Source organism: Chiloscyllium plagiosum, chromosome 6, assembly GCF_004010195.1.
Source record: "Chiloscyllium plagiosum isolate BGI_BamShark_2017 chromosome 6, ASM401019v2, whole genome shotgun sequence".
Lineage (NCBI taxonomy): Eukaryota > Metazoa > Chordata > Chondrichthyes > Orectolobiformes > Hemiscylliidae > Chiloscyllium > Chiloscyllium plagiosum.
In genome coordinates, this window is record NC_057715.1 from 51971070 (window position 1) to 51984843 (window position 13774).

General features: G+C 39.4%; 1 protein-coding gene across 17 annotated transcripts in view; it reads right to left on the bottom strand.

Moving 5' to 3' along the window:
* The window catches only part of LOC122550578 (protocadherin Fat 3-like), a 794139-nt gene that overhangs the window by 377049 nt on the left and 403316 nt on the right, over positions 1-13774 (bottom strand). For 15 of the 17 annotated variants that reach the window (XM_043691532.1, XM_043691531.1, XM_043691530.1 and 12 more), the window contains one exon: positions 7715-8029. In XM_043691532.1, the coding sequence (XP_043547467.1) occupies positions 7715-8029 (315 nt within the window). Of the gene's footprint in view, positions 1-5618; positions 7256-7714; positions 8030-13774 lie in introns of those variants that run through there. The other 2 variants (XM_043691535.1, XM_043691537.1) reach the window with 2 other exon arrangements.

Sequence of the window (13774 nt, forward strand, 5' to 3'; positions counted from 1 at the left end):
TGGGGGGGGGGGGGTGGATCTGACAAAGGGGTCATGCGGGGAATGGTCTTTATGAAAAGCAGATAGGGCTGGGGAGGGAAATATGAGGACAGAGTGGTGGATGTGATCTACATGGACTTCCAGTAAGGCATACAAATAGGTTCTCCATGGGAGACTGGTTAGCAAGGTTTGATCTCCCCATGGAATACAGGGAGAACTAGCCATTTGGATACAGTACTGGCTCAAAGGTACAAGGCCAGAGGGTGGTGGTGGAGGGTTGTTTTTCAGAATGGAGGCCTGTGACCAGTGGAGTGTCACAAGGATCAGTGCTAGGTCCACAAATTTTTGTCATTAATATAAATGATTTGGATGGGAGCACAAGATGTATAGTTAGTAGGTTTGCAGATGATACCAAAATTGGAGGTGTTGTGGACAGCGAAGAAGATTACTTCAGACTACAACGGGATCTTGATCAGATGGGTCAATGGGTTAAGAAGTGACAGATGGAGTTCAATTTAGATAAATGCAAGGTGCTGCATTTTGGAAGCAAATCTTAGCAGGACTGAAACACTTAATGGTCAGGTCCTAGGGAGTGTTGCTGAACAGAGACCTTGAGTGCAAGTTCATAGCTCCTTGAAAGTAGTCACAGGTAAATAGGATAGTGAAGGTGGCGTTTGGTGTGCTTTCCTTTATTGGTCAGAGTATTGAGTACAGCAGCTGGAGGTCCTGTTGCGGCTGTACAGGACATTGATTAGGCCACTTTTGAAACATTGCATGCAATTCTGGTCTCCGTCCTATTGGAAACTTGAAAGGGTTCAGAAAAGATTTACAAGGATGTTGCCAGGGTTGGAGGATTTGAGCTAGAGGAAGAGGTTGAATAGACTAGGGCTGTTTTCCCTGCTGTGTCGGAGGCTGAGGGTTGACCTTATAGAGATTTAGAAAATCATGAGGGGCATGGATAGGATAAATAGACAAAGTCTCTTCCCTGGGGAGGGGGAAGTCCAGAACTAGAGGTTTAGGGCGAGGTGGGAAAAATGTAAAAGAGACCTAATGGGCAACTTTTTCATGCAGACGGTAGTACATGTACAGAATGAGCTGCCAGAGGAAGTAGTAGAGGCTACTATGATTGAAACATTTAAAAGGCATCTAGATGTGTATATGAATAGGAAGGGTTTGGAAGGATATGGGCTGGGAACTGGCTGATGGGACTAGATTGGATTGGGATATCTGGTCGGCATGGATGAGTTGGACCAAAGGGTGTGTTTCTTTGCTGTACATCTCTATGACTCTATATCTCTGGTGATGTGGTTTGTTTGTAGGTGGCAGAAATGGCAGAGGATGATGCAATGCATACAGAGGTTGGTGGGGTGAAAGGTGAGGATCAGGGGGGTTCTGTCCTTGTTGCAGTTGGAGGGGTGGCGTTTGAGACCGGAGGTGCAGGAAGTGGATGAGATGCCCTGGAGGGCATTAACCACCAAGTTGGAGGGGAAATTGCAGTCTTTAAAGAAAGAGGCCATCTGGTATGTTCTGTGGTGGAACTGGTCTGCCTGGGAGCAGATGCAGCGGAAGTAGAGGAATTGTGAATAAGGGATAACATTTTTACAGGAGACAGGGTGGGAGAAGGTGTAATCCAGGTAGCTGTAGGAGTCGGTGGGTTTGTAGAAGATGTCAGTGTTGAGTCAGTCACTGTTGATGGAAATGGAGAGATCCAGGAAGGGGAAGGAGGTGTCTGAGATGGTCAGGTGAATGTTAGGTCGGGTGAAATTTGCGAGTGAAGTTGATGAACTGTTCAACCTCCTGGTGGGAGCATGAGGTGGCACCAATGCAGTCATCAATATAGTGGAGGAAAAGGTGGGGAGTGGTGCCAGTGTAACTACGGAAGATGGACGGTTGCATGTGAGCGACAAAGAGACAGGCATAGCTGGGGTCCAAGCGGCAGAACAGTTGGCTCAGAGCAAGAGCAGAGACTGCAACCAGTCTCACTTTGAGTCTATGATCAGACATCAAATATCTTCAACGTGCTAGACTGCAAGCAAACGTTTCCGCTCATTGCAAGTCCTCTCCCATCTGTCACTTGTATGGCCTTGGCATGACAAGTGAGTATTTTTTTTTTTAAAGTGAGTAATGGTTATCCAGTTAAGGGCCTCAATTTGTATACAGGTAGGAAAGCTGTCTGTCAGCTTTTCTGTTTTGGATTTAATTAGTGGTGGCAGTGACACAGATTGCAGCCTCCCACCAATAAACATAGCCCTCCTCAAAAAATTGCTTTCTGAATAGTACATCCATTGACCCAACTATCTTCTGTTGAACAAAGCCTTGCACTGGAGAATTATATTGTATTTCAAAAGAGTTAGTTCATGAAAAGCACAGCTGAGTTTATCAAAATCCTCAATTGAGGATTGTAGCTATGCATGATGCAGCATGCAGTCAGACAATTCCAAAAGTAATTCTCATAGAAAATGAGACAATTATAGGAAAGAATACAACAGACAGCCACTTTCATCAATTTCAACATTCCAATTAACTCAATTTAGCTTCGATAAAAATATTGCTTGTTTTTAAAATACTTTAAAATTAGTGAATGTCCTGCATCACTAGCTGGCTTTATTAACATTTTCAATTGAGCTTCTTGCAGTTTTTGGAGTTTTGTTCCAACAATCTCAATGCACAGCTTCCTTATTTTTATTATTTTAGTTTCACCTCTTAACCTTAATTAATAAAACTAAATTATATTGGCTACTTGCATAAGAATCACCTTTGCTCCCATCCTTGCATATTCCAACATGTAAGTTAAAAAGTTTGCAGACTCAATTAACAGCATATTTTCATTATCTACAATGGATCAACCGCAACCATTAATGTCAACATGAACCACAGCCTTCTTTTGATACTTGTCCTTTTGCCTGATAATGTAGGCAAATTATACAGAACAGTTGGACTGTGGTTTAAATGATCTAGCTCTCAAATTCCTTTCAAATTTGCAAATTACTAAGGAAATCATCTTATTTTAGTACCATGTTATGTTCCCCAAGCTCCAGCTAAGTCTCTAATCAAGTTAATGATGGTATTTGATGATAACTGGTTTTTCAATTCTTGTCCATCTTAGTTTTATCTGTCAAATTTTGTAACCAAGAATTATTTTTCAGTAATAAAGCAGCATCCAAACTGAAGATGCTCAACTCACATCATTGTATCACATTGACATCCTTTCTAACAGAACTAATTGCATCTTACCCCATGTATTACAGCAGTTTTTTTTTATAGATTAGATTCCCTACAGTATGGAAACAGGCTCTACTGCCCAACAAACCTACAGTGACCTTCCAAAGAGTAACACACCCAGAACCATTCCCCTACCCTATATTTACCCCTGACTAATGCACTTAACACGATGGACAATTTAGTATGGTTAATTCACCTAACCTGCACAACTTTTTGATTGTGGGAGGAAACCGGAGCACCTGGAGGAAACCCATGCAGACACAGGGAGCATGTGCAAACTTCACATAGACAGTCTATGTGAACCTGGGTCCCTGGCGCTCTGAGGCAGCAGTGCTAACCTCTGAGCCACCATGCCACCCATGCTCAACAGATTAATTCACCATCACCTTCGCAAGAGCGTTTCGAGATGGGCCATAAATGCTGACCTAACCAGCTTACATGGGGTCTGCAGATGCTGGAGATCAGAGCTGAAAATGTGTTGCTGGAAAAGCGCAGCAGGTCAGGCAGCAGCCAGGGAACAGGAGAATCGACGTTTCGGCCTCTACAAAGATTTCAGTGCTCTTCCTCCCTCTACAAAGATTTCAGTGCTCTTCCTCCTCTACAAAGATTTCAGTGAGTCCCTCTCCACCTATCACATTTCCGACGCCCCTCCCCCAAGTCCCTCCTCCCTACCTTTTATCTTAGCCTGCTGGACAAACTTTCCTCATTCCTGAAGAAGGGCTTATGCCCGAAACGTTGATTCTCCTGTTCCCTGGATGCTGCCTGACCTGCTGCGTTTTTCCAGCAACACATTTTCAGCTCTGATCTCCAGCATCTGCAGACCTCACTTTCTCCTCAAAGATTTCAACCTACTGCGATTCCTCTTACAAGGATGCCTTCCTTGAAGAAGCTCTCTTCCTCCCTCTACAAAGATTTCAGTGAGTCCCTCTCCACCTATCACATTTCCGACACCCCTCCCCCAAGTCCCTCCTCCCTACCTTTTATCTTAGCCTGCTGGACAAACTTTCCTCATTCCTGAAGAAGGGCTTATGCCCGAAACGTCGATTCTCCTGTTCCCTGGATGCTGCCTGACCTGCTGCGCTTTTCCAGCAACACATTTTCAGCTCTAACCAACTTACATCCCAGGAACAAAAAGGAAAATATGCTAACATCAACTCAATTATCAAATGGTTAATGTTGTCTGTCCATATACAAATCACCATATTCATTTCAAATCATATGAGGAGGCATGGTGCTAAATATTCTAAGCAAATGCAAAAAATATAGAGAAAAACAGAATCATATGTAACACATTTTCTCCTACATTATAAATGGCACCTGACTCTGTATGAATAACTTAAATTTAATGTTCCATTCTCTACACGATTTAAGAATGTCATCAGTTTGTAGATTATTTTTCTGCAGTCTTTTTCCGAGGAACAGCTTAAATCTAATGGCAAACACATTAGTTCAAAGATAGAACTTTAGAACCCATTATATTTGTGTATATGCCTTGCTGCAATAAGTAAAACAAAGATTCCAATTATTGATTGCTATTTAATTTTGTGTGGTTGTTTATTTCAACTGAGCAAATGTTTTAAACTTTAGGCTTAAAGAATAGATCATGTGGATAACACAAGGAAGAACTTGAATACAGTGATCCGAGATAATCCTTAGATCTAACTTATCTATCCAAAATTCTACTTTCTGTTCTCAAACCTTTTGTTAGTGGTTTGATACAAGCAATAAAAGAATGCCATTTCATACAACAATATGAAATGCAATTGAGGAAGTCAACCTGCAGCCTTAATAAGTCATTTTATTTTAACAAAACATTGAGATTTCAGGAAGCCTATTGTGCTATGTCTACCAGATCAATTTGCAAAAAGTTAAAATGGTTACGACTCAGGCAGCATTAACAAGCTTTGGTTGCAATTAAAATATTGATTACTATCATGGTGTCAACAACTTAACTTCATCATGACTGAATATAATTAAAGTTTTAAATTAATCTTTGGTAGCAGACTGACAGTCAGGCACAAGAACAGTATGAGCTATACACAGGAATTGACATTTGACAGTTCAGCTTCAAACATCAACATCTGTTAGAAAAGGCTGTCACACAGTTTGCACTGACAAATGTAATGTCAAAGCTTTGAACATCAATCATGACTAATTGCCAAAACAAAAAGCATAATTTGCATCAAAATTAATTTGATTCAAAGACATTCTCTTTCTAAAATTCATTTTTTTCTGTTCTGAAGCTCAGAGGTTTCATATTAATATCTACATCAAATGATCTTGACTTTTACATAAGCAATAGCAATTTATGATAATTCTTGATTGGTCATATTGATTGAAATTAAACAAACATTTCATAGAACCAAAGGAGCCAATGCCCAACCGATATTAAAAAAAACCTTATTTTTAAAAGCATTCTCAAGTCATTTACATAACGGCAGTGAAGTATATTTTATGCAAATTTGCAATATTTATTTTGTGATGATAAAGAAGAAATATTTTTGCAATATATCACCATGATTTACTTGTAGCGATAACAGTAGGGCAAAAATAGATTTAAAACCCCAGCTACACTGTGAATAATGTGCTATTCACTGAAGTTCTGCTGAACTATCACGTTAAAGAACTTCAATTTACTGATGCCAGGATTACAAAATGTGATATATCACTCATCAGGCTTCAGTGAAGATAAAATGATGACATCTACTGCGTTACCCGGAAAGAGGGTCTTTGAAAACGTATTCACTGATCTGATTCCCTTACTGAACATAAAGGGACAGTAGAACTAACTTAATTTCAGACCATTTTTGTTGAAGCACAGACACACCAAGATAGCCAATGCGACCAATCATGCATGTAAGCTCATCTTGATTGACAGGCAATTCAGCTAGTGATTCTGTTTCTTTTGCTACATTTGCATTCGAGGCCCAATCAGACCCTAATCAGACAGATCCTCCAGTCCCTCTAAACTGACTGCTCTTCTGTTAGGATGTGCAGTCCATGTGGGAGATTTCTGTTTCTGTCAGTGCTTTCTTCATTAAGGTTTGGCTGGGAACTGCTAAGCTAAGTTAAAGCAAAGGCTGCTGCATCAGCTGCACAACTGGAAACCAGTGCTCATTCAGCTGAATGGTGCGTGGCCCTGGGTTGGAGTCCTCGGAACTAAAATATTGGCATGCCCCGAATGTTTGAGGTTGGGTATAGACAGGGGCTATGGATATGGTGCCCAGAAACAGATGAAGCACCTGACCACAACATTTATCGCCTTGGCTCTGGAGTAGGGGAGGGCAAAACTTGAAGGGGGAATCCACGTGCACCTTTAGTCATTAATGGAGCTATCCATTTGGATGTCAGTCTGATTGACAGGGTCACCAGTCTGGCAGGATGGACAGACCACAGAATACATGCCTTATACATGATTTCAAAGTTGCAGTGGGGTGATGATGGCGATGTACATATGATGCACCAGGAATGTCAAAGATGCCTAACTTCTCCCCAAAGTTGTGCTAGTCTCTCTTTAACTGATGGCTTTCCTCAGTCCACAAAATCTCTAGATCTCAGTTAAATCTCTTAACAAGTTAAAGCTGCTGCTGCCAGCCTCACTAAAACATTTAAGTTCACAAACTTACCTCATAAATAGGGTTTTGCCATCCTACTGCTTATCAATCTGGAACTATGGAGGTTTGGAGTTGTAAATTTTCAAAATTTTAACCTATGACATGATCCAAACCCAATTATGTATTTAATGCCAATGCTGAGTTCGGAAATTCCACATTCTACCCACCTCCTGCTCGGGGTGAGGCAATTGGTCCATAGTGCCATCAAATCCTTGGGCCTCTTGTCAAAATCATGTCAGAAAAGTTCAACTACATCAGTTGTTATTCTATTATCATACAACAATTTTACATTGGGAGCAATTCTTTTCCCAGAAATGGTCAGTACAGCCAACTGAATAATATAATCACACTATTAAATATCGTCCTTTCAGCACTGCTGTACTTAAAGCTTCAAGTGATCTTTTCTGTGAAATGTTGATCGATGTTTGGGTTTTGTCTACCTGAATACAAACAAACATTTCTCCATTTACACTTATGGTGATTGGGGAAAGATAGTTTCTTTATCAATTTAGTCATGAAAATTATGTAGGTCACAGACTGCATGGACATGACGTGATCCAAGAACCATTCAGTTTCACTTAACGTGTTTGCAACCTTTATTCTCTCCATGACTATGCACTAATTGCTCAATTGTTTGCTTGAAGATGTGACTCATCATGCTGTCACTGAGAGGTGTGTAATAATGTTCTGGAATCACATAAACACTTTGTTTGGGATATCTCTTGAGAATATGATAGAAAGGCCATCATTAAATATTTAAGATCATATCTTGACTTAATAACAAAGAAAACATACTAACCTATAAAACAGGCAATAGGCAATGATGATAACTTAGTTTCCAATACACTACTTTCTCAGTTCAGAGTAGATAAAGATTTAAAAAAAAGAAAGAGACTTACCGGTCTTTGAGTTAATAGTAAAGAAATTCTGGGGATTCCCACTTGTAATCTTAAAAGTCATTTTATCACTGGAACTGGAGTCTGGATCATAGGCCTGGATCTGAACAATGGGAACATCTTTGGGAGAATTTTCCATAATTGACGGATGATAAATAGGTTGAGAACATATTGGCGCATTGTCATTTATGTCTTCAATCTCAATATAGATCTCAATAGATGAAAATAATGGAACAACTCCGTAGTCAGTAGCATACACGGTCAGCCAATAGGATGCAGTTGTTTCACGATCAAGTATATCGGATGTACTAATAACCCCTAAAATACAAAGTAAGAAGATAAAGAAATTAATCACATATTGCTTGATTCTTCTAAATTTACCATATTGGATGTTTCTTACTGTGTCTTACTAATGATGTTTAGACACGTTCTATAACATGATTGTTGAGTTTTTGTGCAACCCTGTTATAGAAAAATTACATTTTAGAAACAGTGCTTAAAATGTTGGCGATGTAATCCCATTACAGCCAACGCACGTTTTAAAAGTTCTCACTTTAGAATGTTGCCCCAATTCATCAATCATGCTACAGTGAATTGTGTTAATGAAATGTACATTATAGTAGAATGACCTGTACTACATAATAAGAATTGGATTAAAATAATTTAGTTCTATGTATAGTAATTATGATCAATGATTTTGAACAGCTCACTTGCCTGCTTTCATTTTATTCAATTGTTTATTATCTAGTTACATCATACTACAAGTTCTGAAGAGGAATCAAAGCAGACTCAAAACACTAACTGTTTCTCTCTCCATAAATGCTGCCAGACTTGAGTTTCTCAGGTATTATCTGCATTTGGTTCAGATTTTTACAGTATTCTGTCTTTATGTCTCTTACATCTAGTGCATTGCAGTGCAGCGAGAAACAGATCCTTGTCATGACATGAATTGCTAAATATTAGTCTTCCTCTAAGTAAAGTTCCCTGTTAAGTAAGCATTGCTGAAATGGTTGGTATGTCTAGAATTCCCGTCATCCTGAGGTGACAACCTCAATGATACAAGACTAAAACTGATCAAATTACTCCATTATTATAGCATTGACCCTTTTAGTTAAATGCATTAAAATAAATCAGTAAAATGCATGTCTTTTGCTCAGTCCATCTATAATATACTACATTTCTTGATTTTCTTTAACTCTATACAATCTATAGAATATAACAAATCCAACATTTTGCTTTTTTTCTTTGAAGTTCATTGTAGCACAGCAACTTTATTCCATTTTGCATGACTTCATTGTCAACTTTGAAAAATATCAGATAACCAAACGTTTGGTCAAAGGTTTAGGTTTTAAAGACTGTCTTAAAGAAGAAACATGAACAAGAGAGTGTGGCTTTTCATAGCTTGAGATTTGGGTAGCTATAGGCATAGCTGCTGCTGATGAATCAAAAGTACAAATGTTCAAGAGGTCTACATTGGAGAAATGTGATAATTATGGAGGGTTGTGGGAGTGGAGGAAATTACAGAGTTAGGCAGGGCATCACCTCAGATCGATTTAAAAACAAGGGTGATAATTTATCCCACAAATCATATTACAATGGAACAAACAGTTTTTGTATTGTTTGAAGCCACAATTATCACACGGAATGACTGAGTCAGTCATTTAGCTGTTAAGAGTGAGATGACAAAAGCACAGAACATTCTGATGAAATAACAGGAGCATGGTCAATATGTTTGTACGACATCCATTTTCACAACTTTAACACAGTTATGTTGCTCCTGAAGCAGAAAAACAAATTATACAGATGTTTTTTCTTGTTAAACAAGCCCAATGACAGGAGACAATTCTAGACTTAGCTTTAGGAAATCAAGATGGGCAAACGGGTGAAGTGACTGTGGTGACCATATCACGGATAGTGACTACAATCAGGTTAGACTTCGTATTGTTATGCAAATTGACAGAGATAAATCAGGAGCAAATGTTGTAAGTTGGGAGAAGACAAATTTTACAAAACTAAGAAGTGACGAGGTCAACTGGGCAAGACTGCTTAAGCATAAAAGAGTGGTAAACAAGAAGGAGGAACAAGAAAGGGACGGCACGGTGGCTCAGTGGTTAGCACTGCTGCCTCACACCTCCAGGGACCGGGGTTCAATTCCCGTCTTGGGCAACTATCTGTATAGAGTTTGCACATTCTCCTCCGGGTGCTCCGGTTTCCTCCCACAGTCCAAAGATGTGCAGGTTAGGGGACTTGGCCATGCTAACTTGCCCATAGTGTTAGGTGAATTAGTCAGGGGTAAATATAGGGGGGTGGGTTTCTCTTCGGAGGGTCGGTGTAGACTTGTTGGGCTGAAGGGCCTGTTCCACACTGTAGGTAATCTAATCTAATTACATATGTCCCCTCTAAAAATAAGAATAGTACTGCCAAATCTTGATCTCCATGATTTTTTTCGAAAATCGTAGGGGAAAATTAAGCAGAAAAAAAACTTATGATTGTCACAAAAAACTCAACACTGGAGACAGCCTAGAAGTAAAAACAGAAATAAGGAACTCAAAGAGCAGGCACAAAAAAAACTAGCAAGCAAGATAAAGGAAAACCCAAAGATGTTTTACCAGTATCCAATAAGCAAAAGGATAGGATTGGCAAAAGTATCAGAGATGAAGAGAACATGTTTGAAGATGCAGAGGATATGGGAAGAATTTTAAATGAATTGTGTGTTTCCCTATTTGCAAAGGAAAAAGATGATATGGGTATAGTAATCCAAGAGCAGCAGAATGAAATATTGGACAAAATAATAATGAGAGCAAATGCTCGAGGAGTTGGAATCCTTTGAAGTGGCTGAGTTGTCAGGGCCGGATGGATTGTTCCCTAGGATGTTGAAGATAGTCAGGGAGGAAATAGCAGATGTTCTGAGAATTATTTTCTAATCTTCATCAGACATAGGTTAGGTGCCAAGAACTGAAGGAAATGTGATTTTGTTCTTTAAAAAGGTACAAAGGAAATGCCAAACAATTATTGGTCAGTTAAATTTCTCACCACTGTGCAAAACTAAGACACTTAACAAGGTCCCATGGCAGACTGGTCAAAACAGTAAAAGTCAATGAGATACAGGGTAATGTGTCAAATTGGACCCAAAGTTGCCTTAGTTTAAAGAAATAAAGAGTAATGGTTGATAACTGCCTCCTGCAAATGGAAAGCTATTTCAAGTGGCATCTGTAGGACTTGGTGGTGGGACCCTGCTGTTTGTTTTATACGCTAACTATTTGGACTTAAACATAAGAGGGGGCACAATTAGGAAATCTGTAGACCACACAAAAGCAGGCCATAAATCAGAAGTTGCTGGAAACGCTCAGCAGGTCTGGCAGCACCTGTGAAGAGAAATCAGAGTTAACAATTCAGCTCTGGGGACCCTTCTGAGGACCCGAATTTGTTAACTCTGATTTCTCTTCACAGATGCTGCCAGACCTGCTGAACTTTTCCAGCAACTTCTGCTTTTCTTTCTGATTTACAGCATCAGCAGTTCTTTTGGTTTTTTTTTACAAAAACAGGCCAGTTGTGGATAGCATAGAGGGTAGTGTAAGCTCAAAACCTCATTCATCGCAACCTGGCTTGGAGTTTGTTTCTCTCATGCATCCAGTGTTCTATCTCCTGTCATCTCCTCACGGTAGATCTACTGCTTTTGCCTTCCATGCCTCAGGTTCACTTTGTACATTCACTCAGCTTATTAGCAGCAATCATGGAAGAGACAAAGCCTCTAGGTGGAGAATTGGGGCATTTCAGAACCATACTTGCCTGTTTACACGTCAGATAAAATGTTATTGTGGGCCATTGTCTGGCAATACTGACCTAGAAGGTCAAGTGCAATGGATGTATGGGAAATCTACAATCTCTAATTTCCTCAAGTCACACATGATCCTAAGTTGAAAGTATGTTACTGGTCCCTTCACTGTTACTAGGTCAAGTTCATGAAAATCCCTGTTTAACAAGCCTGGGAGCATACACACACCTCAATGACTGAAGTGATTCAAGGAGGTATCTTACCAATACTTTCTGAAGGACAACTAGGGATGGGCAATAAGTGCCTAGCCAGCAACACCCATCCTGTGAATGATTAAAATGTCCAAAGTTAGAGTCTTGAATATAATTAATGTCCCAAGCATCGATTCTTCAAGGTAAGGAATTCTGGCCAGTCTACTTAATTCATTTTCATAGTAATGGTGCAATGAAGGTTCATAAGATTAATTCCTTAATTAGTGGACCAACTTAAGACAAGACTTCAGCAACCATCGGAATGGAAAAGAGACCTCAAAAGTCTGCCTCCCACATCCTAGACTCATATTTGGAGCATGGGTTGCATGAGATTGGAGGAATTAAAATGAGGTAATGTTTGTCAAGGAACGAAGGAAGAAGCAAAACAAGTCTCCAATCAAGTAAGTATTCATGGAATTGAGAAGCAAGCATGTAAACTTGGAGACAGTGACCTAAGCAGATCAAATCCCTTGGCAAGGTATATCAGACATGGAAATACTGGATTTGCAACATAGCAAAGTTAAAACATTCGATAACCCTCAAATTTGGCCAACTGTTCCTGACTAGACATCATGAATAACAGTAATCAAACACCATGTTTATTAATTAAAATTATTTTTAATACTGTAACTTCAGTAGAGCAAAATGGAACAACCAATCTAATTAATGTGTAAAATTTAAACCCAATACTCTTCAAACGTCACTCCCATTCCACACAGCACAGTTAAGGGATAAATTAGAAGAAAGAAAATGAGCGTTGGAACTGGCCAGTTCAATAACAATTTCAACAATGAATATGAAACCTTTATGAAAATTTTAAAACATGAATTGTATTACAGGCACATAGGATTGTATCTTGTTTAAATCCAAAGTCACTGGTCAACGTGAACAACTTCCAGCAGGCTTGAGGAGTATTCAATTATTTCTAAAAAATTGCAATTCTTTTCTCAGAATATTCAACTATTTAATTGACTATAAAACTAAAGAGAGTAAAACTCAAAGACAGCTGCCTAATCCAGCAGATTCAGAGCACACTGCCTTTTGACCAAAAAACCCAGTTCAATCTATGATTTTTTTTTTCCTCCTTGGTCAACATTTTGGCCCATATCCCTCTAAACCCTTCCTATTTATATACCTATCCAGATGCTGTTTAAATGTTGTAACTGGACCAGCCTCTACCACTTCCTCTGGCTGCTCATTCCACACACAGCCACCCTCTATGAAAAAGTTGCCCCTTAGGTCCTTTTTAAATCTTTCCCCTCTGACCTTACACCTAATCTCTCCAGTTTTCAGCTCCCCTACCCCGGGAGAAGACTTTGTCTATTCACCATATCCATACCCCTCATGATTTTATAAATCTCAATAAGATTAGCCCTCGGCCTCCAATGCAATGATAGAATTACACATCTACAGTATATAGCATATAATTTGCTTTTAATTACCAAAATGTAATATAGCAAAAATAAACTGCAATCAAATAAATTATATATTGACAAGTTTGATGATGCAATGATAAATAAATTCTCTGCAAACTGTTTCAATCTACAGTGGTAGGCTTAGCATTAGAAAGCTAAGGATGCTTTCAGATATTCTAATCATTCTAATGATATTTCTGATTGCTTTACTTAAGTTTCACTGAAATAACTTGCTTTTGAAAACTTCTGTGAATCTTAATGGAATTCAATGACTTTGCCGGTGCACCTAGAAATATGACCAGTACACCAATATTGACTTTTACATAGAACATAGAAGAATACAGCGCAGTACAGGCCCTTTGGCCCTCGATGTTGCGCCGATCCAAGCCCACCTAACCTATACTAACCCACTATCCTCCATATACCTATCCAATGCCCGCTTAAACGCCCATAAAGAGGGAGAGTCCACCACTGGGGAGAAAGTGAGTCTGCAGATGCTGGAGATCAAAGTTGAAACTTTATTGCTGGAACAGCACAGCAGGTCAGGCAGCATCCAGGGAATAGGAGATTCGACGTTTCGGGCACAGGCCCTTCTTCAGCATTCCTGAAGAAGGGCCTGTGC